General features: G+C 42.2%; 1 protein-coding gene across 1 annotated transcript in view; it reads right to left on the reverse strand.

Annotated features, from left to right (window-relative positions):
- The window catches only part of LOC145408099 (carboxylic ester hydrolase-like), a 93,879-nt gene that overhangs the window by 9,525 nt on the left and 57,248 nt on the right, over window positions 1-27,106 (reverse strand). Inside the window, exons 10-11 of the mRNA XM_080278907.1 lie at window positions 24,433-24,586; window positions 16,982-17,096 (exon numbers count right to left, since the gene is read on the reverse strand). Of these exons, the coding sequence (XP_080135033.1) occupies window positions 16,982-17,096; window positions 24,433-24,586 (269 nt within the window). The remainder of the gene's footprint in view (window positions 1-16,981; window positions 17,097-24,432; window positions 24,587-27,106) is intronic.

The following is a 27,106-nucleotide window of genomic DNA, read 5'->3' on the forward strand; positions in this document are numbered from 1 at the left end:
GTTTGGCTGTGGAGGTGTGAAGGAAGTAGCAGTAGGATTGGTAGGAGGGTTGGTGAGTGGGGGGAAGGAGCAGGTCCAGGTGTTTGTGTAATATTTTCTGGATGCAGGTGTTGTGCAGGTGTAATGGGTCCAGTTCTCGCAGGAATTGCACTGAACTGAACCCTTTGTCTGTCGGTTCGACATGATAGGTTTTGAGCATGTTGAACATATGTATTTGTTGGTGGGTCCTAGATTGCCCTCAATGTCCCAGGAAAGAAGGAGTCGTCGAGAAATGACAGCCGGGGAGTCATTTCTCGGTGTAGAAATAAAGGTGTTGTTGTGTGTGTTGTGTTGGGAGATGTGGTACTTGCCCGGGCGACCGAAGCCACTCCCAGGTACTCGAGCCCCCGTGAGGGGCCGGGGGGGTTTGCGGTGGTTATCTCATCCTCTTCAGGCCCACAGTGGGGGTGGAGAGACATTGGTTACAAGATTGTGACAATGTGAGATAAGGTGTAGTGGTATGCTGCCTGGCTCTCACTTGAGAGTCCCAGGTTCAATTCCCGGCATAGTGGTAATGTAGTGGTATGCTGCCTGGCTGTCACCTGAGAGTCCAAGGCTCGATTTCTGGAGAGTGGTAATATATTGGATGATTTTTCCTGTGTAAAGTACAGGTTTCTCTCTTCTAATGGAAGACCATGAAAAAGAATAAAAATACAATTGGATGGACAGCATTCTATAAACACAGACATATCATGGAAAGTAGCTTGCAGTGTGTATGGAACGAAAAGTATACAACGAATGTGTATGGAAGAAAAGTATATAATGAATGTATACCGCACCGTTGTGAGACATAGACATTGACATTGACATTGACAAAATCATTCCCAAAGAAGAAAGAGAAGGTCAGTGTTGAGAATATCTTTGGGAGACAGGAAGAGATCAGCTTGGATGAGATGACAGGCAAAAGTCAGTCATTATGGAAATTATAAAACAACAGAAATGGAGGTGGGTATATGATTTAGAAAGAACAAGATATAACCGATAGGACAAGTGGCTGACTGACTGGACTCAAGGAGATTTTAAGCGTAGCAGAAAAAAGCCAGCCAGGGGGCAGAGACATGAGACAGACAAGTTTGTTGGCAAAACCTGGCAGAGACTGACTCAGTCAAAGAATTCATGGATAAGGTTGGGGGAGTGGACTTGCAACGGCAGATGATGATGATGATGATGATGATGATTATCTATCTTTCTATATACAGTATGTACCGCATGTGTGTGTGTGTGTGTGGATACATATATATATATATATATATATATATATATATATATATATATATATATATATATATATATATATATATATATATATAATGTTGTTACATAGCCTATGATTTCATCATCCTTTGTGTAATTTTAACGCACAGTATGCTGCATGTTTGATCACGAGCGTGTTCTGCCTCAGTCCCCCCTTCTACCGTTATAGTAGAGTAAGTCGTCCTTTCTGTTGTTCAGAATAGGATTGTCAACTCTTTGTCCCTATGGCTTCATTTGCGCGTCCTTCTTACAAGTTGTATCAAGCTCTGCCGGCCCCTATATAATGAGCTCAGTCTCTACATTAATTGCCACTTAGATCTACTCCTCATTTTGTTCACATCTCTGTCCTCCCCTGTACAGTTATTATTGTGAGTGCTCAGGAAGTCTCCAACCATCTAGCAGCTGTGTAATTTGAGTGTGGGTGTTATTGCATTTTGTTCTTGTACTGTGTAGCATGGGTTGTTGATTTGTGGGCCTAGTGAGGTTTTTGTAATTCATGTAAGGTTCTTATTGTTAGCCATTGTTCATAATAGTTTGTATCTGTAATAATTTATCTTGCATTAACTGAGCATTACCCAGTGTATTTTCATTTTATCAGGGCTGACTTAGGTAAATTTACTCCTGCTAATTTCGTGTTAGTAGAGGCTATTGCAGTTAACCATTTATTTAACCTGTTTTTTGCCATTACATTATCCTTATGAGTCCTGAATGTTTTGTTGTTAGTTTGATCATTAAACTTTAACTTGTAATTTTACCTAACTCTTTTGTTTTGAACCTGGAACTTTACGGGACAGTAGTGATTTTTAGTATTCTCACTTAAAGTGTACATTATCTTTCGCTGTTCCATAACATTAAACTTGGCGACCTCTTATCAGGATATTCAGGATATTATCATAAGGATATTGCTTGATATTTTGTGACTGTGATTTATTCATGATGTCTACTATTCCTACACTTGATGAAGCCAAAGATTTTTTGTCAAATGTGCAAACAGTGTGTGATGTAAAAAACAGAACAAAGAATGAACTTAAGCTTGTTGCTCAGCAATTGGGAATTGCTGTTCGATCTCATCATTCTAAAGATCAAATTGTTGGTATGATTAATGAAAGCTTGTTTAATGAAACTCCTCCAAATGAGCAACCGCAGATTGAATTAGCTAAGTTACAGCTAGCCCTGCAGGAAGCTCAGGCTAAGGAGGCGGAGTTTCGTGCTAAGGAGGCTGAATTTCAGGCCTGTTCTAAGGAGGCTGAGGCACAAGTTGAACTTGCTAGGATTCAGGCAGACCATGAGTATCGCATGAAACAAGGGGGAACTGGATCATCTAGCTCTGATGATTTTGATGTGGCTAAAAATGTTAAACTTGTCCCTCCTTTTAATGAATCTGATTTAACAAAGTATTTTCAGTTGTTTGAGAGGGTAGCTACAGGTTTTAATTGGCCCAAAAAGTATTGGCCAATACTCCTTCAAACTGTTCTCACCGGTAAAGCTCAAGTAACTTATGCATCTTTGCCTCAGGATCAATCTGATAATTATGATGTAGTTAAGAGCTTGATTCTGAAGGCCTATGAGCTTGTTCCTGAAGCCTATAGAGTAAAATTTAGGGCAACTTACAAGCAAGATAAGCAATCCCATGTTGAGTATGCAAAAATCAAAGAAGATCTGTTAGAGCAGTGGTTAAATTCTAAGAATGTGGATTCTGATTTTGACAAATTTAAGCAGATGATTTTGCTGGAGGACTTCAAAAGGTGTATTAGTAAAGATGTAAGCCTATATCTTGATGAGAAAAGAATAGATAATTTGTCTGATGCTGCAGTTTTAGCTGATGAATTTCTCACTTCCAAGAGATATTCTAAAGAAAAAGGGAAAGCTGAGAGCAAGTACGTTGCCTCTACTCAGAGTACAGGTAACAGGAAAGAGAATAAAGATGATGTTTCTCAGGAAGTAAATACCAGCTTCACCTCTAGATTTCAGAAAAGTAAATGTACTTATTGTAGTAAGCTTGGTCATACTACGGAGAGATGTTTCAGGAGACAGCGTGATGTGAACAAAAAGGAGTCTTTAAATATTCAGTCAACTGGTCTAGTGTCCACTCTTGAGAGTTCCCAGAATTCTTTCACTGAGTTAACTGAACCTGCTTTGAGGGGTAAATTAAATCCTCATGATGAAGCTCCTCTTTTGAGCAGTAACGTGGGTGACACTCTCAAGAGTTCATGTGCTAATTTCCTGTCTGATGGTTTTGTCAGTCCTCTGGACAGTAACGACAGGAAATCAGTTAAAATATATCGTGATACAGGTGCTTGCCAATCCCTTATGCTGACCAGTGTTCTAGGCTCTAATGTTAATTCCTCTGATGAAACTGTACAGGGTGTAGGGAATAATTACTTCTCTGTCCCTCTGTGCAGAGTGAATTTAGAGTCTGGTTTTGTTAATGGTTCCGTTATGGTTGGGTTGGTTGAGACACTCCCAATGTCAGGTGTAACTTTCTTACTTGGAAATGATATTGGTGGAAGTCAAGTGTGTCCAGCTCCTCAGTTGTCTAGTGAACCAGTGGCTGCGACCCGGGATTGTGATGTCCCTGATGTGTTCCCTGCATGTGCTGTCACTAGGGCTAAGTCTAAAGTTACTGGTGATTTAGAGGATAATGATGATGATGATGTTATCCTAGCTGACACTTTTCTTGCTAATTTGGACCACTTACCAGATGAGGCAGTACCCCGTAGTGTTGATAATTTGTCTCGTCAAGAGTTGGTTGAGTTGCAGGTTACTGACCCTGAGTTGAAAGGTCTAGCTAACTCTGCTTACAGTGAAGAAGAGTCAGCCGGTGCTTCTACTTGTTATTACGTAAAATCAGGAGTACTTATGAGGAAGTGGAGACCCCCAACAGCATCAGCCGACTGTGAATGGGAGGTTGTACATCAAGTTGTCATCCCTCGTGTTTGTAGGCAGGATATCATTAGAGTGGCTCATGATTCCAGTTTGGCAGGACACCTTGGAGTGAGGAAGACTGTGGCACGCATTTTGAAACACTTCTACTGGCCAGGTATCTTCAGGGATGTTTCCTGGTATTGTAAGTCTTATCACACCTGTCAAGTTGTGGGGAAGTGTAATCAGACCGAAAAGGTTGCACCTCTAGTTCCCATTCCTCCTTTTGAGGCGTCTTTCACCCGTGTGTTGGTGGATATTGTGGGCCCTCTTCCTAAGACTTCTTCAGGATTTTCTTATGTGTTGACCCTGATTGATATGGCTACTCGTTATCCTGAAGCCATTCCACTTAGAAATATCTAAGCAAAGAACGTGGTTCAGGAAATGCCAGGGTTCTTCACAAAGTTTGGTATGCCCAAGGAGGTACAGTCAGACCGGGGAAGTAATTTCATGTCAAATGTTTTCAAGCAGTCCCTGAAAGAGTTGGGCATCACCCAGATCACGTCTTCAGCTTACCATCCCCAGACCCAAGGAGCGTTGGAGAGATATCATCAAACACTCAAATCGATGCTCAAGAAATACTGTTTGGAACATCAGAAAGACTGGGATAAAGGTCTTCCATTTGTTGTATTTGCCGCAAGAGAATCTCCAAATGAATCACTGGGCTTCTCACCTTTTGAACTACTGTTTGGCCATGAAGTAAGAGGACCCCTTAAGCTACTCAAGGAATGCTGGCTGTCGGAGGAAGATGACGTCAACCTGCTGGAGTATGTGATGAAGTTCAAAGAACGGCTGTCCACTGCTTTACAGCTGGCGAGAGAGAATTTAGGAGCTGCTCAGGAGAAGATGAAGACTTGGTATGATAAGAAGTCCAGGTTACGCCACTTTCAGCCAGGAGATCAGGTTTTGATTCTGCTACCGGTTCATGGGCAACCTCTTCAAGCCAAGTTTAGTGGTCCTTATTTCGTGGAGAAGAAACTCAGTGATATCAACTATGTCATCGCCACACCAGAACGTAGAAAGAACTACTCAACTGTTGAGAAAGAGCTTTTGGCCTTGATTTTGGGTTTACAGCATTTTTCATTTTATTTGTGTTCTGGTTTTGACCCCATAGTCATTTATACTGATCATAACCCACTGAAATTCCTTAGTAAGTTTAAAGATAAAAATCAGAGATTGACAAGATGGAGTCTACTTCTTCAGGAGTATTCATTAGACATACAACATGTCAAGGGGAAAGAAAATGTTATTGCAGATTGCTTATCTAGACTTTAGACAGATTGTTTTAGAGTAATAAGAAATTTCCTTTGTAAATTTCTTTTTCTTTGTGGGGAGGTGTTACATAGCCTATGATTTCATCATCCTTTGTGTAATTTTAACGCACAGTATGCTGCATGTTTGATCACGAGCGTGTTCTGCCTCAGTCCCCCCTTCTACCGTTATAGTAGAGTAAGTCGTCCTTTCTGTTGTTCAGAATAGGATTGTCAACTCTTTGTCCCTATGGCTTCATTTGCGCGTCCTTCTTACAAGTTGTATCAAGCTCTGCCGGCCCTTATATAATGAGCTCAGTCTCTACATTAATTGCCACTTAGATCTACTCCTCATTTTGTTCACATCTCTGTCCTCCCCTGTACAGTTATTATTGTGAGTGCTCAGGAAGTCTCCAACCATCTAGCAGCTGTGTAATTTGAGTGTGGGTGTTATTGCATTTTGTTCTTGTACTGTGTAGCATGGGTTGTTGATTTGTGGGCCTAGTGAGGTTTTTGTAATTCATGTAAGGTTCTTATTGTTAGCCATTGTTCATAATAGTTTGTATCTGTAATAATTTATCTTGCATTAACTGAGCATTACCCAGTGTATTTTCATTTTATCAGGGCTGAGTTAGGTAAATTTACTCTTGCTAATTTCGTGTTAGTAGAGGCTATTGCAGATAACCATATATTTAACTTGTTTTTTGCCATTACATTATCCTTATGAGTCCTGAATGTTTTGTTGTTAGTTTGAGCATTAAACTTTAACTTGTAATTTTACCTAACTCTTTTGTTTTGAACCTGGAACTTTACGGGACAGTAGTGATTTTTAGTATTCTCACTTAAAGTTTACATTATCTTTCGCTGTTCCGTAACGATAGATAGATAGATAGATAGATATAGATATATATATATATGTGTGTGTATATATAGTCATCATCATCACCATCACCAGCAGTTTGAGTGTCCATTGTAGAACCGGCCAATCCCGACCGACGTGGGGACGATACAGCCTATGTATCTGTACATAGTGTCTTAGAATGTCAAATAGAGATTGTATGTAGGGTGAGAAGTGTTTGTAAGTGTGATTGTAATGTTCGAGTGGCTTTGGATGTGTGTGTAGTCTGTGAACCAAGTGTAATCAGCCCGCTCAAGCCGACTAGTTGCAAGCATACTCTATAATATGCGACACTGGGTCAACCACAGCACACTTTATGTCTGCCAAAACAGTACGTGGCCGGGTAAACACTCCCAAAGCTTCCTAAACTGGCGGGGCGCGAACCCTTGTTCTCCAATTTATATATATATATATATATATATATATATATATATATATATATATATATATTATATTCCCCTGTGGCGAGGGGGACACACTCTGGCCGCACTATGGGATGGTACTACTACAAGCGGCCAGGTTGTGTTAGGAAGAATACTGCCACCGTATTCCCTGCATGTCGTAAAAGGCGACTAAAAGGGGCGGGGTGAGGGGACTAGGGACCCCCTCCTCTGTTTTTTAGTTCCTAAAAAGAGACAGGCCAGAGAAAGGGATGGGGGATGGAGTTATCCGCATACCCTGAAGACTGGGTCTATGAATGTGCGTGGATGTAGTACGATTGAGGCTAAAAGGGAGGAGATTGGGAGAATGTTTGTGGGAAGAAAGTTGGATGTGTTAGCTTTGAGTAAAACGAAGATGAAAGGGAAGGGTGAGTCTATGTTTGGAAGTGTGAATGAAAGATTGTCAGGTGTTGATAGAGGAAGGGCAAGAGAAGGTGTGGCCTTGTTAGTGAGTCCGGAATTACAGCAGTGTGTGATTGAATGGAAGGAGCTGTCATCGAGACTGATGTGGGTGAAAGCGAAATTTGAACGTGAGTTGTGGGTGTTTGTGAGTGCATATGGGCCTGGTAGTGAAAGGAATGAAGAAGAGAGGGAATCTTTCTGGAATGATGTTGATCAGTGTCTGCAGAGTTTTGGAGCGAATGTGAATGTGGTAATGATAGGAGATCTGAATGCTAGAGTGGGAAATATAGCAGTTGAAGGTGTAGTTGGTATGCATGGTGTGCCTGGAAGAAATGAAAATGGGGGACGAATGATAGGGATGTGTGTTGAGCGAGAGATGGTGATTGGAAATACGGTGTTCGAGAAGAAAGATATTTATAAGTATACATGGGTGAGACAGGAGGGTGGAATAGTTGTGGATAAAACACTGATGGTCTATGTGATTGTGTCTAGGAATGTAATAGGAAGATTGTTGGATGTGAGAGTTCTGAGAGGGAAGAGTGGAGGTATGTCTGACCACTACCTGGTGGAGGGAAAGTTAAGAGTACGGTAGGTAAGAGATGGGTGACAGCAAGGAGGGTTAGGTGTGGCAGGGAGGTTTTGAAAGTGAGTGAGTTGGATAAAAGGGAAAAAAATGATAGAGTATCAGGAGAAATTGAATGATGAGTGGAACGCAGTGAAAGATCAGAAAAATGGTAGTCTGGAGGAGGAATGGCACTTGTTTAAGAGTGCTGTGGTGGGGCATGCAGAAGAGGTGTGTGGTGTGAGACGTGTGGGTGGTGGTGTAAAAAAAGGAAGTGAATGATGGTGCGAGGAAGTAAGTATGGCTGTGGCTGAGAACAGACGTGCATATGAAGTGTGGCTGCAGAGGAAGGATGAGGTGTCATATGTGAGGTATGAGGAAAAGAGGAATAGAGCGAGAAGGGCTGTGCGCAATGCTAAAGTGGCAGCAGATCAGAGGTGGGGTAGGCGGCTGACTGAGAATTTTCAACAGAATAAGAAAATATTTTGGAAGGAGGTTAAAAGGGTGCGAAAGGGAGAGTCTGGGAAGGAATAGCAAGTAAAAGCAGAGGATGGAAGGATGTTAATTAAGATGGATGCGGTAAGGAAGAGATGGGCAGAGTATTTTGAAAGATTGTTAAATGAAAAGGAGGAAAGGGTAGCTGAGATTGTGGCGGATGGAAGGGTGCAATGAATAAATGTGTTGGGAGAGTTGAATGATTCTTTGATAACGAAGGAGGAAGTGGAGAAGGCAGTAAAAGAGATGAAAACAGGGAAAGCTGCAAGTATGGATGGGTGTGCTGTGGAATGCCTGAAGGGTGGTGGAGAGACTATTGTTGACTGGTTAGTAAGATGGTTGAATGTGTGCTTTGTGAAAGGTATGGTACCAATTGACTGGGCAAGTGCTTGTGTGGTCCCGTTGTATAAAGGCAATGGTGTTAAGTATGAATGTACTAGCTTTAGGAGTATGTAGGTAAGGTGTATGGCAGAGTGTTAATTATGAGAGTTAGAGAGGGTACAGAGGGAGTGATTGGTGATGAGCAGTGTGGCTTTAGGAGAGAGAGAGGATAGGTGGATCAGGTGTTCGCTGTGAGACAAGTGTGTGAAAAGTGTTTAGCGAAAGGCAAGGATGTGTTTAGCGAAAGGCAAGGATGTGTTTTCGGCATTCATGGATTTAGAGAAAGCGTATAATAGAATTGATAGGGAGGCTTTGTGGACTGTTTTAAGATTGTATGGACTTAATGGTAGGTTACCAAAAGGGGTGAAAAGTTTTTAAGTAAATAGTAGAGCGTGTGTAAGAGTGGGAAATGCTGTGAGTGATCGGTTTCCCGTGAGAGTGGGGCTGCGACAGGGATGTGTGATGTTGCCTTGGTTGTTTAATATTTATAGAGATGGTGTTGTAAGGGAGGTGAATGCAAGAGTTTTAGGTGGAGGTCTGAGTCTGGTGAATGTTGATGGTGGAGAGTGGGATTTGAAGCAGCTGCTGTTTGCAGATAATACTGCACTGGTGGCTGATTCAGAGGAGAGATTGAGACAGTTGGCAGAGGAGTTTGGAAGGGTGTGTGAAAGGAGGAAATTGAAAGTAAATGAGAATAAGAGTAAAGTGATGTAGGGTACGAAGTCGGTAGATGGCAGAGGGATGAATATAGTTTTAAATGGTGAGTTGCTTGAGGAGGTAGAGTGTTTTAAATATTTAGGGTCACATGTTGCTGTGGATGGAAGAATAGATGCAGAAGTGAAGTTTAGAATGAATGAAGTCGGTAGGGTGCTGGGAAGAATGAAAAAAGTGTTTAGATGTCGTTCGCTTAGAATGGATGTAAACAGAAGGCTGTATGAGGGTGTTGTGGTACCGACTGCATTTTATGGGGCTGAAACATAGAATATGGGTGTAGCAGAGAGGAAAAGTTTGAATGTAATGGAGATTAGGTGTCTGTGGAGTATATGTGGAGTGACGCATATGGATCGAGTGCGAAATGATGAAGTGCGATGGGGAACTGGAGTTGTTCGGGAGATGGCTGGTAGAGCTGAGCAGAGGGTGTTGTGATGGTTTGAGTATATGGAGAGAATGGGTAATAAGCAATTGCTGAAAAAGATAACTAGATCTGATGTGAGAGGTGTAAAGCTCAGAGGGACACCACAAATAGGATGGATGGACAGTGTGAATAGAGCGTTGGATGCAAGAGGCATGTCTGTTGAGCAAGGAAGAGTGGCTGTGCATGACAGAAATATATGGAGAGAAATCGTTAATAAATAAATGATGACGCAGCCCTGAGGGGATATTCTCCCGCATTTGGTCTGATCAGCTAGTCAGGTAAGGTGCGCATAAGGGGATGGGTCTATTATGATGTGGCAGGGGTAAACCAGCTCTGCTGTCTGGCCCTGCTGCGGATGTCACTGATTGCACTGCGCCGTTGACCCTTGTGTGGTGTGTTGTGGTGAGGATCTGTCCCTCCTCCACTTTGGGGCTAAGATGCGAATGAATGTGTTTGAATGGATGAGTAAATGGGGAGTGTGTCGTCCTGTCTCGGCTACCTCCCTTTCCTTGGGGAAAGCAGCCTAGGTATATATATATATATATATATATATATATATATATATATATATATATATATATATATATATATATATATATATATATATATATATATATATATATATATATATATATATATATATATGTATATATATATAATATATATATATATATATATATATATATATATATATATATATATATATATATATATATAATATATATATATATATATATATATATATATATATATATATATATATATATATACATACAGTATATATATATATATATATATATATATATATATATATATATATATATATATATATATATATGTATACATATATATATATATATATATATATATATATATATATATATATATATATATATATATATATATAAATATATATAAATATATATACATATAGTATATATATATATATATATATATATATATATATATATATATATATATATATAATCATCCGGACTTCCTTTCCCACCCTCGGCCGGGGTGAGGAGTAACATATCTCCAGACAGCCCAAATTTGCCCAGTCCAATGGGCCATGTGCTTTCATTCACTCATCATTCAAGCTCTCGGAATCCTGGCTCTATCAGATAAGCCAAAAACAGTCAGCACGTTCTCTAGTTTCACATGAACGTATCCAGTAGAGTCAATCCGTACTGTCACGTTAAAAAGGGATGCCAAATCTCACACACACCACAAAGCCAGCCAGGAGACAGGACGTGTGTGGTGGGCAATCCCCAGGTCATGTCCTCCCCCCTTACTGTTTTTTAACCAGCCCATACCCCACTGACCAGGCTAATTTATTGCCCGGCCTGCACAATAGGTGCAGGGAATCTTTAAACAAACGAACGAACCTGATCATGCACTTCTCTTCACAACATTCATCCAGCCAGCTCTATCTCTTGTCAGTTCCCTAACCTCACCCTCTTCCAAACCCCTTTTCCTCACACATTCATCCACCATATCTCTCCAACTTCTCCTTGGCCTTCCTCGCCTCCTCCCTCCTTCAAATTCGCTCAGATATACCTTTTTCACTACTGTATTGTTATCCATTCTCTCCACATGACCATACCATCTCAGTACACTCTCTTCGATTCAGGTGTCCATCGACTTCCTCGCTCCAGGTGTCTCACGAATCACACTATTTCGTATCCCATTCACCTTCTGTACCCCACATATATTCCTCAGCAGTCTCATCTCCAGTGCTCTTACTCTTGACTTTTCACTTTCATGGCACATCCATTATGTTAAAGTTGGCACTATCACTCTCTCGTGTAAACCTCGTGCAGCTGCAGCACTCCTCTGTTTCTTATCAAGGCCTTCATTGCATCAGCTACTTTTCTTCCTTGTGTCACTCTACTTTCAACATCTTTTACACACACACACACACACACACACACACACACACACATATATATATATATATATATATATATATATATATATATATATATATATACACAGTAATCCCTCCAATATCCGACATAATAGGGCCATAGGCAGGTCCGGATACTGGTCCTGTCCGGATATTGGGCCCCAGCTTATGGACTTGTACTTATGGACCCTAACTCAGAGAAACAACTATACAACTCCTTCTGGACATGCATAGCACCTATTTATGACACAAATCACACCAATAAGGCACATAAATGACTGAAGTAAATGCAAAAGAAGCATAAAATGAGGGTTTAGAGGTAGGTTCATACAATATTAAACATTCTGGTTACTGGCTCCTGGACTGGTACTTATGGACCCTAACCTAGCCTAACTCAGAAAAGCACCTTCCTACTGCACATGCAATGTGAAAAATGTTTAATAGTTCTGGTAAACAAATCGGGGCCCTCTTTCTGGGCACCAAAATGTGAAAAATATTTAATGTATACAAGTCGGTATCCCTGCCTGGGCACCGCTATGTAAGAAATTTCTGGTATTTACTAATAAACAACTCATAAGTCGTTACTTGTCTATAAAGTTGTTCTTAAGTAAATCAAACAAGTCTCATAGAGTTAGGCGAAACTTAACCTTAACTCACCTACAATAACTATTTCTCTTCTATCTCATAGCTAATCCCCCCTTGAATTGGCCAATTCGTAAAGGTTACTTAGCTAGTGAAGAGGGAGTGATCGATAACCGATGATGATGAGGCTGCTTAGTGTAATTGCTTGAGCAAGCAAGCGTCCTTATGGTGTGTATATACAACCTAGCTTGAGGATGACTAGGAACAAAGTGTTAACTCCACAAGGTCTGGGAGCAGAGTGAGTGAACGCGGCAATCTCTACCTCCCTCATAGAATGATAGGTTGTCAACTTTTAATTATTTACAGTACCAAATACAGTTAGATTACATCATGATATGTACAGGGTAAATCTAACAAATTAATCTTAGTTTTACTTAAACTAAGGTTAGACCAAATATTTCCTTTAACTGTGTAAATATCTTAATTCCACATCTGCCTTAACAGGAGAATCTTTCCCTGCTTGCCACATCAACTAACGCGCAGACGCAGTTTAGGTCAGTGGAAAATACCACATAATTACATGTATTTACAATGTATAGTTGTCCACGGGGGTTAAATGCAGTAGCATTTAATTTATCAACAACAAGAATTATTAAAGAGAACGTAAGTTCTGGGTTATTAAAACCGCTTGAACAATTAACAATGGTCTCAATTTTTCCTCTGCCTTTAACCAGGGATAACTATGATAAAAATAGATAGCGCAACTGCTCTGGGGGAAAATATTTCCCACATGCATAGCTCCTAACAAACTATTCACACCAATAAAGGACATTAAAGAGTGAAATGAGGTGTTTGAGGTAAGTATAGTATGGAAAAAAGTACAGTATGAAACATTCAGCCTACTTACAGCAAGTCCATAGCCATCTCGATGAATAACCGCCTCCTCTCGGACTCTGACAGTAAGAAGGATTTCTTGAAGCACTTCCAGTACACTGTTCATGAAGTCTTGCGCTGAACTTAGTCAATCGCACTCAGAAGTCCGTTCTATTCACAGTGCGCACTCTTGTCTAACTAATGCTCCATTGTAACTTACTAAGTGTTGCACTCTGCACTTTAACTTTTCCCATTCTTCTAATAATTTTCTAAAGCAAAACAAGCAAGTCTATTTACGTTAAATTTTGTTCCAAATTAGTCTTTTCACTCACAACTGTAAATCCTTAACACAACACACTGTTTTTTTTCACTGCACAACACTGTAAATTCCCGTGTGGTCTAGTGGAGAAGTTCTTGCTGTTTAATCACTGTCAGAGTCCGAGAGTATCACTGGCAGGTGACCTAGGGGTGCGTCGCTGGGTCGTGGTGATGGCGTACCCACTGCAGACGACTCTGAAGACAGACGCAAACTCACGTCGAGCGGTGACTCCACCGTGGCTGTGCTGGGCTGTGGCTCGGAGCATGAGGGCCTGTCTTGGGGAGGCAACGGAGTGGAGCCAGGGCTGGGCACAGCGGGGGTCACGGGCCTGGAAAAACTGTCAATCGTTGATTGACGCAAGGACCGACGATTCTGACGATTGATGATGTGCTGCCTGAAAGCATGCACTTCCTCCACAAGTCCCAAGGGCCCCATCTCCCCGTCACAGTCCGGGTGTTCCAGGTAGTCAAGTACGAACTCTAGGTACTCCCGGAGTGCACTCAGCTTGGGGATGGCTGGAGTAGTGTCCTGCTAAGAGGAGTCGCATCATCTTCGCCTTCCTCGTCTGAACCTTCAAGCTCGGTACTGACACCTGCAACTGAAGACACGATCTCGATATCAGACAATGTCTGATACTCAGGATCGCCCTCGTCTTCATCCAACCACTCACGCACATCGTCCACATCAACATCATCGCCATGCGTACGTAGCCATGCATGGAAGTCATCCACGTCAAACCCTAGAAAATCGTACTCCACATCCGTTCTGAGAAGCAGACGAGACCAACCATTTTCTAGAGTCTTGACAGGGAGTTCCTTCCATGCACTGGCCCAGTTGTAGAGTGCAGACTTGATGTTGTAGCGGCGAAGGTTTTCCAAAGTCCACTGGCCTCGTGTGTCCCGTCCCTCCCTGCGCTCGTCCTCGTCCTCGAGAACAACCATCACCTCGTCCAGGAACTTCCGGCAGTATAGGCGCTTTGTTGCCACAATCACTCCTTGGTCCATTGGTTGGATGAGAGCAGTCGTATTAGGTGGCAGAAACATGCACCTAATCCGGCCATTCTCAGCCACCAAGTCCTTGTTGCACGGTTGGGCAGGTGCATTGTCAAGGAGGAGGGCCTTTACCTGGTCACGCGGGATTCCCAGTGTCTTCGTCTGGTAATGTATGACCTCCTTGACGAAGTGGCTGTGGAACCAGTCTTTGAAGATCTGGGCTGTAAACCATGCCTTCAAAGAATGGTACCAGACAACAGGAAGGACATCCATCACCCCACGAAAACACCGAGGCTGCTTTGCACGGCCAACAATAACGGGCTTAAGCCGGTGCATGCCGTTAGCATTGGCACAACACAAAGCAGATATCCGTTCCTTGGAGGGCTTGCGGCCAGGTACACGCTTCTCCGTCTCCTCGGCTAGAGTGTTCGTTGGCAAAGAGCAATAGAATAAACCGGTTTCGTCAGCATTGTACACTTGACCGAGAGTGAGGCCCTCCCTGTCGATCAAGCCCTTCACCTTGTGCCGAAACTCGTCAACTCCATCCTCGTTAGCATCCAAAGCTTCGCCATGAGCTTTACGGTTGGTAAGGCCATGCCGTAACTTGAACGTGAAGAGCCAACCCTCGGATGCCTTGAAGTCTAGGGCGTTGTGAAGCCTTGCGAACTTCTCAGCAGCAGCCTTCAGCTCCGTTCCATGTACCATCACACCAGCAGCACGTTGCTGTTGATACCAAATCAATGTGGAGCGGTTGATTTCAGCAAACTTGGGAGTAAACATCACCTTCCTCTCCACGTTGCGTTTGCTTCTCGACGAAAAGTCAGCCGTGTACTGCATGAGTTTGTCTTGGGATCTCTTGATATCGAACAAAGTAGATCGGGCCAGGTTGAACTTGCGGAGGATGCGGGAAGAAGACCACCCCGCATCTACTTTCTCCAATATCTCCCGTTTCTTCTCCAGAGTCAACACCACTCTCTTCCTCTTCTCAGGCGGCAGGGCCATCATCACACACACTAATAGGAGGCCCGAGAGCAGCAGGAGTGCCTGCAGCAGGTAAGGCACCACCACAAAAGCGAGCACGTGGGCAGCCATAACGACGAGCGTGCACTCGCGGCGAGAGACAGGAGGAAAGTGGGGAGGATGCAGCAGCGCTCTATCGGACGTCGGAGGAATGATGCGCCACAACAAAGCTGTCTCGCGCCGTGCACGGCAAGTTCAAATTACGGACGGGAAAATTTCATTTTTTTTTTTTTGGTTTTTGGACCATTTTGGGAATGTTGGATCCCGGGACGATTATGTCCAGTTAATGGGGATGTTCGGATATTGGGCGTTCGGATATTAGAGGGATTACTTGTGTGTATATATATATATATATATATATATATTTTCTTTCAACATCTTTTGCATATCTATCTATCTATCTATCTATATATAAATATATATATTCTATCAACATCTTTTGCTATATATATATATATATATATATATATATATATATATATATATATATATATATTCTTTCAACATCATTTGCATATGTATATGTATATATATGTATATATATGCAAAAGATGTTGATAGAATATATATATATATATATATATATATATATATATATATATATAATGTCCCACTCTGGGCAAAGGCTTCGGGGCCTATTGCCAGGGTATATTCCCAAGGCCCGGTAGTCTTCCATCATCTCCACGTCACCATTGAGGCGCTAACACCACCGTCCATATTGAATACATGCTAGGGCTGTCTCATACGTATATGGTGTATTGTTATTTTCGGGGATGTTTTCACATGTCGGGGGGTCTTCTGGTAGATCAGTAAAGTCTGTTTTTTTATGAAAATCAAATACGTAAACTGTTCCTTGTCCCCGCGGGAATTTGAACCACGGTACGTTAGGAATGCAAACAACCTCTCTTTCAATGAAGCTGCCTATCTATCTATCGATCAAGTTGGCCATCTCTCTCTCTCTCTCTCTCTCTCTCAACACACACACACACACACACACACACACACATATATATATATATATATATATATACACACACACACACACACACACACACACGCGAACACCTGCATAAGGGTAAGGTTTTGATTCTCTCACGAATCGTCTTCAGGCCTTGGTTTAGACAATAAAGTGGAAGTGAAGATTGAGCTCGGCCTTGAGAAACCTGAGGTAAAAGGCTAGACCTCAGGTTTCATCATCTTTTCCTTACCATCTGTGTCAACCAAGATCTGGTGGTGATATATATATATATATATATATACACACACACACACACACACAGTGTACGAGAGTGCTATAAACAAACGTTGTGAAATCGTTGCACCTCGGTTTCTGTCTAGTGTCCGCGGTTCTGATGGCCAGGTGTGTGAACGTGTCGGGCAAGGTGTTCCAGGGTGTCAGGTAAGATGATTATGGTGAGGATGAGCGTCTTGCCTTCCATCTCACAACGTACTAAAGATGGTGATGCTGATGATAATGGTGATGATGGTGATGATGATGATCGCTTTACCTTCTGCCTGGTGTCCGGGATCATCTTTGGGTTGGGTGTGATGGCCAGGTGTTGGAAGGTGTCAGGAGTTGTGGCCTCCCATATGAAGCCCAGCGTGGCATCTGGCGTCGGATGCCTGAACAAAAGTAAATACGTAAATGATCATATATCTATATCTATCTATCTATAAAATAGATAGATAGAGAGATATAGATAAATAGACAGATAAAGATAAACAGATAGATAGATAGAATGATAAATAGTTACAGATAGATATATACAGTATAAATAGTGAGGGCAGACTGAAGCACCAGTCGAGCAGGGCAGTACTTCCAATGTGGATGGAAAGCTGATAAAAGGGAGAACTAGAACTCCCGTTTCATCAGCCCTCGGGGCTACTTCCTGACCATCCCCTTTTGCTAAACCTTTTCAGTGTTTCAGTAACACAGAGAGTAGGCCAGCATGCTTTCCAATACAAGTGTCTTTATCTGTCTACACCAATCTACATGCACAGTACACGCTACATTTACTTTTGAAAATTAAAATGAAAAATGGCACACATTAACAATGCCTCGGAGTCCCGGGGTGGGGGGACCATAAATACCCTCACTATCCACCCCTCTCCTGGTGACAACTCAACGAGCTGCCTGGAACCACTGCCTGACTCACTTCTTCATTTCTGCAACATTCGCGGTCTTTCCTCTAACTTTCTCTCTGCTGAATACCACCTCTCTTCCTCTAAAGCTCACCTTCTCTTCCTAACTGAGACTCAGCTGTCTGAGGCAACTGACAGCAAACCCTTTTCTGTATCCTCCTAATTTATACTCATTTCAAAGCCAAAGGTGGCTGTTGTGTATATGTACGCAACGACTTATCTTGCTCTCGTGTTCCTGAACTTCATTCTTCTGAATTCTCTACTCTCTGGCATCGGCTCTCATGTCATTCTCTGACTAAATATATCTGCGCTGTTTATTTATCCCCTAATTCTATTGACAATCAAAAATTCTTTGACCATCTCACTTCAATGATGGAACACATTCTATCCATGTCTCCTTTTTCCGAAATCTCCATTCTAGGAGATCTCAATGTTTACCACCACCTGTCGCTCTCCTCTCCTTTCACTGATCCACCTGGTGAACAAGCCTATATCTTTTCTATCCGTAATGACCTAGAGCAGCTTGTACAGTACCCTACCCGTATCCCTGACCACCATGTAGAGAGCTCCAACATACTTGACCTCTTCCTTACAATTAATCCTTCTGCATACACTCCGTTAGGCTCGTCCGATCACAACCTTATTACCTTAACCTGTCCTATCATTACGGTACAGCATGTTGACCCTTCAGAGAAACGTCGACTTTGACACTTTGGAGGTGAGGATTGGGAGGCTCTCAGGCAGTACTTCTTTGATTTTCCTTGGAATGATTATTGCTTCCATGGCGGGGAGCCATCTTAGTGTGTCTTGCGCATTAGGGGGGTTATTTTCTCGGGCATGGAAGCATACATTCTCTTCTCATATCTTTTGACTACTGCAGAAAACCCCTGGTTTAATCACGCTTGTCCTAATACTGTCCGCAAAAAGGAGAGGGCCTATGAAAGGTACCATTGCCAACCCACCCCTGAATCACATTTTTATGTTTCTGGCAGGAATCATGCTAAGTCTGTTCTTCGCTCTGCTAAAAATAATTTCATCCATACTGAATGCTCTCAGCTCTCCAACTCGAATTCTTCCCGCTCCTTCTGGGACCTTGCCAAAAACCTTTCTAACAACTTTACCTCATCATCCTTCCCTCCTATTTTGTACTCTGATCGCTCTGTAGCTATTTCTTCTACTGATAAAGCAGATCTCTTCATTCCGACTTCCTTCTCCAATTCCACCTTAGACGATTCCGTTGCTGTTCCGCCATCATTTCCCCACTCTGACTTCCTCATGGCTGACATTAAAATTTCTACAGCAGATGTAGTTTCTCCCATCACTGGTCTCAATACTGACAAGGCATATGGGCCTGGTGGAGTCCTTCCTGTTGTCCTTAAGAACTGTGCCTGTATGCTTACATCATGCCTACGTAAACTCTTTCGCCTTTGTCTTTCAACTTGTTCCTTTCCTTCTTGCTGGAAGTTTGCTCTCATTCAGCCAGTCCCAAAGAAGGGTGACCATTCCCAACCCTCTAACTATCGTCCAGTTCCTTTAACATCGTGTGTCTCAAAAGTTTTTGAGTCTTTTCTTAAAAACAAAAATAAAGAATTTTTCCTATCACAACCTTCTTTCTGATAGTCAGTATGGGTTCCATCAGCGACACTCCACTGGCAATTTTCTCACCTACCTTTCAGACTCCTTGTCATCCTCCTTTCGGGACTTCGTGAAAGCTTTGCCATTGCACTTGACATCTCAAAGGCTTTCGATCGAGTCTGGCATAAATATTTAATTTCCAAACTGCCCTCTTTCGGTTTCTTGCATTCTATCTGTGCCTTGACCTATAGCTTCATTTCTGGTTGTTCTACAGCCGCTGTTGTAGACGGCCATCGTTTTTCTCCTAGATCTATAAACAGTGGTGTTCCTCAGGGCTGTGTCCTATCACCAGCTCTCTTCCATTTATTCATCAATGAACTTCTGAGCTGTACATCTAACCTTATCCACTCGTACACTGATGATCCACCCTTCATCTTTCCATTCGGTTCCCGCAACGTCCATCCCAGCAATTACTTCAACAAACAAGGGATGAGTCTATGGCACACCTAATATCTGACTTGGCTCATACCTCTGACTGGGGTAAAAAATAATCTTGTTTTTAATGCATCTAAGACTCAGTTTTTACACCTATCTAGCCGGCACAGTCTTCCACAGGAGTACCCACTAATGTTTAATAATATCCAGCTCAATCTTTCACCATCCTTGAACTTGCTCTCATCCATTTTCTGTTCAATTCTCTAATGCAAGAGGTAACCGTTACTCCCAGTCCTTCATTTATGCAACAGGTCAGTTCTGGAACTGTCTCCCTCTGTCTGTATTTCCTTCTTCCTATGATCTTTAGTCTTCCGAACGCAGTGTGTTCAGCATCTCGAAATGAACGGATCCTGAATTTGGCTCGCTTTTGTATTTTTTTTTTCTTTCTTGGAAGGAACTGTTTGCGGGCTCCTAGTCTTTGGTTCCTTCTTCCTCGCATAAAAAAGATATATACATTATATATATATATATATATATATATATATATATATATATATATATATATATATAACCCATTTGAGCCCAATGTCCTCAGGATACGACGGAACCGGGAATTTTCAAAAGTTATTAATGGAGGAAATCCCCAGGTAGAGGCCTATGAGCTTCGTGACTATGAGCCGGTAGGCGGAGGGCGTACGCTTAGTACCCACCCAGCAGAATCTCTCGTCCAGGAACTCTGGAAGCCAATGGGATATATATATATATATATATATATATATACACAGTATATACAAAATGAGAGAGAGAGAGAGAGAGCGAGAGAGAGCGAGAGAGCAAGACGTGTATTCTCGTCATCGTCCTATGAGGCTCTTTTCTCCTAAACATAGCCTACAATTGCCATCATCAATCTTGAATGCTGAGTTGCACAAGTTGAATAAGACTGATCTATGGTGATAGTTACAAAGAAGTGAAAGCCACAGCATTGTCTGCTGCCTATGAACTATGTGAAATAGGCCGCCGAATGAATAACCGTCTTGATCAGTTGATGTAAGAAGGAAGAATGACTCCTTTCCCTTACCAATTAAGAGTTGTTGAGATTCAATAATATCATGTATATTACTTTATACAGTTCCTGTCAATATCACAAAGGCATCAACATCGTACAAGAGAATGCGGAATAGTATCATGGAAAATGGATCTCTGAGGAAGAGGTGTTATAATACTCCACCATGGCGAAGATCATTACCTCTTTAAGCTAGGTTAAATATTAAGTGTTGTCAGACTAGAAGCTTGATATGATTAATAACCAAGGAGACATTCTTATAAATAAATCTCACTGAATTTTATTCAACCACGGCTTAGTATTGAAGCTGTGGGAATGGTCCAGTTTAATCAAACAAGGGCAAACGCAGCTGGGCGCATAACCTCACTCATGCTCCGACTCTGCCCACAAGGGTCCCTTCCCGCAACCCTCCTGGCAGCAACTCTTCCTCCTCTAAGTATCTTTCGACAGGAGTGATCGATTTGCTTCAGCCATGAGTTACGTGGCCTTCCTTTGGCCTCCTCCTCCCTAGGTTAGATTGCTCAAAGTTCACCCTGTGAGCAGGAATGGCCTCAGGAAAGCGGACCATGTGCCCATATAGCTGGAGTTTGCATTGACGACTTAAGTGTGTAATGGGCCTCCATTCAGTTTCATGGCGTAGACACTCGTTACGCGCCTGGTTGTACCAGGAATATCTCATGATCCTGCGAAGACACTTAGTCCCAAAGGAGCCAATTCAGCACCTCAAGTAACTGTTTAGTGTCCATGTCTCACAGCCATAAAAACAGGGAGCACCAGCACCCTGAAGATGCAAACTTGCGTCCTTCTACACAAATAACAACTGTGCGAAATACCCGAATTGATTAAATCCATAATGCTGTAGGCCAAACCAGTGTGGCAAGAGATCTCACTGTCTGATCTACACTTGTTATGGACCACACTTCCAACATAAGTGAATCTTTCCAAAACTTCTATATCCTCATCACATGCTTGGACGGACTGAATGCTTCATTTTGCAAGCCACCATATGTCTGGTCCTCAGTCCTGGCCCAGAAGACCTTTAATTCCAATGGCTTCTCATGAAATTCGTCGAGGGCACTTAGTAGTGTCTCCAGTGACTTTGCTAGGATAACTGTATCATCAGCCAAGGTCGGTAACCCTGAAATCGCCAACTGATTCCTTACAGTGACTGCAACTCACAGTCCAGTCCAGTACCTAATCCATACATGTGTTGAATAGTGTGGGGGCAAGGACGTGCTGGGAAGAAGTAGGATGTTCTCCCTCCCCCACACTTGACAGCACTCTCAGTGTTTAGGTAAAAGCCATCAATCAGTCAGATTATCAGTATGGGGATCCCGTGGAGTTGCAGGAATTCCCATACTACCTCCCAATTTACTGAGAAACGCCTTCTTGAGATCCTCACTGGTTGGTAGCAGACCTTGCTGAAACTCAGGATGGTGTTCCACAAGAGCTAAAAAAAAACTAGGATATCGTCAACAGTACAATTCTTGGGCATGAATCCGTATTGCTCAAGCCTCTGAAACTTTAACAAATGGTCCCGGATACGCATCAGGAGAATGTGCCCGTCACACTGAGCACTGTAAAACCACAATAGTTACTTCAGCCAATGCTGGTCTCCTTTCCAGATAGGGGTGGCTAAACCCTTTGTACAGTCAGGAGGAAAGATACCAGTCTGCCAAACAGCTTCTGTGACTGCATGTAACCCCTGATCATCGTCTCACCCCAAGCGTTGATCAGTTCTGCTGGGATGTCACAAACACAAGCTCCTCTACCACTTTTCAACATAGCCATCTGCCTTCTTGAATTCCTTCAGAGAAGACACGGCTTTGTCAAATGGTGAGACAGCAGTAAGTGGTTGTACACCATCTGACGAAAGCTCTCCACTGGGAGGTTCGGCCATATACAGCTGCTCAAAGTACTCAACCCAACGAGATCTACACTCAATTGCCCCCGGCACAAGTCGTCTATCTGCTGTCGAAACAGAGTTAGCCTGAGAGGTGAGTCTGGAGTGAATCTTCTTCATGGTTTGGTAGGTCGGTCGAAGGTCATTTGCATGCAAATGGCGTTCCACCTCCTCAGCGAATTCCCTGACGTGAACTCCTTGTCCCTTCTCAGTGAAAATCGTGCCCGTTGAGACAGAAATCTGTGCTGTTCCCGATACCCACCCCGTCTGGCAGCACAACTCTCATCAATTATGGTCAGCATTTTCCGTGAGATGAATCCGGTCCTTGGTCTAAGGTGGTCTCCAGTACACTCCTTAGCTGCTGCCAGGGTGGCATGCTTAACCCGCCCCATCCCGACGTTTTCTGGGCAGTGGTACGCCCCAGTCCCGACAATTTTGGACCTTTTTTTTTTTAGGCTCAAACATTCGCTTTTGGTGAGAAACATCGAAAATTCATAGAGAAATCGCTCACCTGAGGTTTAAAATACTCGATCCAGGTACGAGTACCTCCTTACCTGACTGGGTTTTCTAACAGGCTGGCACCAAAGAAAACGAGTTCTATGGGAGGGTAACTATTTTATCCACTCATAAACTGTATTTATTTACTTGGTACGAATTTATATGTAGTACAAGAGTATATTGGTTTTCAAACAGTAATATAGGCATTATAAGCATTGTTGCACTCACTAACCCATCACCATTCATGACCTTTTTTTTCCACATTACCTGATCATCATTTCTGACTGTTTCCTACTCTAATGCTATGTAAACTTTGTCCTCCACATTGTCATCGATTGGGGAATCACTCTGGCCCTGAATGTCTTTATTGGCCAGGTCACTGGTAACAGGTGAATTGCCGAGACAATAGCGTGCAGAGGGGAGGAGAGGTTATGCGGTGTAAAGCATTGTCCCTGCTTGGCATCTTGCAGAGGAATAGAGGAAGGTGTCCCGTGTATACATGCCAAAAATCACTCGCGAAATCACTCGTGAAAATTGAAAATTGTGCAAATTAGGGACCTTGCAATGTTGCCGCATTTAATTTACGTCTCCGGGATATAGTGCACATCATGTGAGGACGTGAAATGACGTCTCCGGGACGGGGCGGATTAAAGGTATCCCATCGTTCCACAGGATCCTCAACAGTACTGAGCACTTCAAACCGATTAGAGATGCATATTCATAAGCGCACTCCTCATCCCTGAGTTTCTCAAGATGGAACCTTTTTTAGTGGCATATTGAAAATCTCTTAGTTTTGATTTGTAGCCTTAGAGTACCAACAACAAGTCTGATCAGTAGCAAAGAACTCTGTTTTCCAGAAAACCCTGCAGTTCTGAAGGATCCTCCAGCGAGTACTAACGAGATTGTGATAAATCTCCACAACAACCCATCTGGTACTGGGATACCAAGTACAGCAGTGAAGATTTGGCTGCTGGAACCAGGATCCAGCAATTCCTAACATACGGGATTTTGAGAAATCCAGAAGGTAAGAACTATTGGAATTCCTGCTCAAGTTCCATCAAATGAAAACGAAACCAAGTATACTAAGCTTCCTGAACCCAAGAAAATGGGGGCAGGTTGTCAGTAAGGCCGTATTATAGCTGGCACAGGAGGCTTCGTTGCTCCTCATCCGTTGCAATTTCTTTGGCATCATGCACCTTCTTACCTCCTCTGTGTTACTGAAACAAACCTCTCAGTGTGGAGAGAATAGCGATACATATATTTAAAAATTTCTCACACTACAGAATCTCACAGTTTCTCTAAATCTCTCACTCACTCACTCACTCGCTAGCTCACTCACTCACCCAGTAGCAGCAAAGTTGGTCCAGAGTTTAGTGATGATGTCCCTAACTTCCAGGTCCTCAGCAGTGACCAGTTCTTGAGGGCGTGAGGGTACGGAAGGTATTGCCAAGGGACCTCCGGGGAATAGGTAGAGTAACTCGTCGCCGTGCGATACCCCTGTGGAGAGAGAGAGAGAGAGAGAGAGCGACTTATGTTGGAATAAGGAAGTGTATTGCTAAAGCAGTGACTGACTATAATATTATTCACAGTATCAGAGAGGGGATAGAGAGAGACTTTGATAAAAAGAACTTGAGGCTTTATTACCAAAGCTGAGGAAACGAAATTATAATCAGGCCGCGAGTTTTGATGATCATTAACTAGTTTAGTTGCTTGTTATTAGCATTGCATCTCATATTTATGAGTGTTGTCAGCAGTAATACAGAATGATCCGATATATTATAGCATCAGCAACACACGCTACAGTACAAGTTGTAAAAAATGTATGGCTTGTCTAGCCTTCACACTCTTCTTTATATCCCTGTGGTTACTTATTGCCTGGTGTGCAGTGTTTAATTTTTAGCTGAAAGCACGGTGGTTTTACCACATTTTTTGCTGCTATTACTACTACTACTACTAGTAATAATAATAATAATAATAATAATAATAATAATAATAATACCAATATTAAAAATAATAATAATAATAATAACGATAATAACAACAACAACAACAACAACAATAATAATAATAATAATAATAATAATAATAATAATAGTTCAAAAGGTCATTTATTTAACCATTAAGCAAGCCTGCGTCTGCCTTGGTCAGGCAGTGGCGAACCTGCACACTGCTTTATCTGTAGAGCCGCTTGTATTCTATTATTGAAAAATAAAAAATGAAAGGTTGTGATGGACCACAGGCCCAGCCCGTACAGCTCCGAGCCCAAATACTGCTACTACTACTACTACTACTGCTCCTGCTACTACTATTACAATTGCTACTACTGTCACTACAGCTATTACTTCTCCTGCTACTACTACTACTACTACTACTAATACTACTGCTGCTGCGGCTGCTCCTACTACTATTACAATTGCTACTACTGTCACCACTACTATTACTACTGCTACTATTGCTGCTGCTGCTGCTGCTGCTGCTACTACTACTATTACTATTAGTAACGCGGCTACTACTACCACTACTACTACTACTACTACTACTCTATTGCCAGACGCTTTAATCCCGTAAGGGATGGTCACAAACAAACCGCCTACATGTCGCCTTGTCCCCCGTCATTTCACTGCCTTGCTCCCAGTGCACACCCCCCTCTCTAATATACCTCTCCATTCCATCCCTCCATCTCATCCTTGGCCTCCTCCTCCCTCTCCCCCCTCCACCTCACTCACATACACTCTCCTCGTCAGTCTTTCGCTCTTCTTCCTCTCCTAATGCCCAAACCACCTCAATGTGTTTCTCCTAACGCTTCCTATCACATCCACAAGCACACCACAACGATCCTTCACATCCTCATTTGTCAGTCTGTCTCGCCATGTGACTCCAAATGCTCCTCTCAAATAACTCATTTCTACTGCTCTCACTCTTGACTTATGTCGCTCTAAAAAGGTCCAAGCTTCACTTCCATTCGTTAGAGATGATACCACAATATTGTCGAGATGTAACATTTTCACATCCATGCTCACTTCCCTGTTTCTTATCACTGCTTTCAAGGAACCAGCTACCTTTCTTCCATGTTGTATCCTTTCAAGCCCTTCATCCTCTAAACTTCCATCCTTACTCATCACACTACCTAAGTACTTAAACACACTCATATTTTCCATTTCCTCCTCATCTGCCGCACTGTACATTCACTGACTTAAAATCTTTTGAAGACCATAACCTTACTCTTCCCAACATTCACCTTTAGTTTCCGTTTCTTACACACTCTCCTAAACTCATCCACCAAGCTTTGCAGCTCTCCTTCGTCTTCATTTAACGACACAGTATCATCTGCAAACAACAGTACATGGAGATCCCAAACACTGCCCTCTCTCATTAGGGCCGCTCCAACATCCACTGTCCTACTTTGTATCTCTTTTATACCCCCATACATATACAGACTGAACAACCATGGAGACATGACATATCCCTGTATCAATCCAACCTTCAAATAGAAAAATTCACTCAGTTCACTATGTACACGCACTGCAGTGTTAGCACCCTCATTCATAATAATCGTAATAATAATCATCATCATCATCATCATCATCAATAATAATAATAATAATAATAATAATAATAAATAATAATAATAATAATAATAATAATAATAATAAATAATAATAATAATAATAATAATAATAATAATAATAAGAAGAAGAATGAATGAATAGAGAAACGTGTACTATACACAGGAAAAAAGTCATTATTTATATTACTATCATGCCGGGAATCGAACCCAGAACTCTCTGGTGCGGGCCAAGCAGCAATCCACTACGCAATGACCAGGTAAAATTTATCTCACATTGTCATATTCTTGTAACCAATATCCCTCCGCCGCGACTGTGGGCCTTAAGAGGGTAAGATAACCCCCTGGCACTCGGGGGTTATCTCACCCTCTTTAGGCCCATTGTGGGAGTGGAGGGACATTGGTTACATGTTGGTGACAATGTGAGATAACTTTTACCTGGTCATGGCGTA

Source organism: Coenobita brevimanus, chromosome 8, assembly GCF_032717465.1.
Source record: "Coenobita brevimanus isolate Jiangsu-jjx chromosome 8, ASM3271746v2, whole genome shotgun sequence".
NCBI classification, from domain to species: Eukaryota; Metazoa; Arthropoda; class Malacostraca; order Decapoda; family Coenobitidae; genus Coenobita; species Coenobita brevimanus.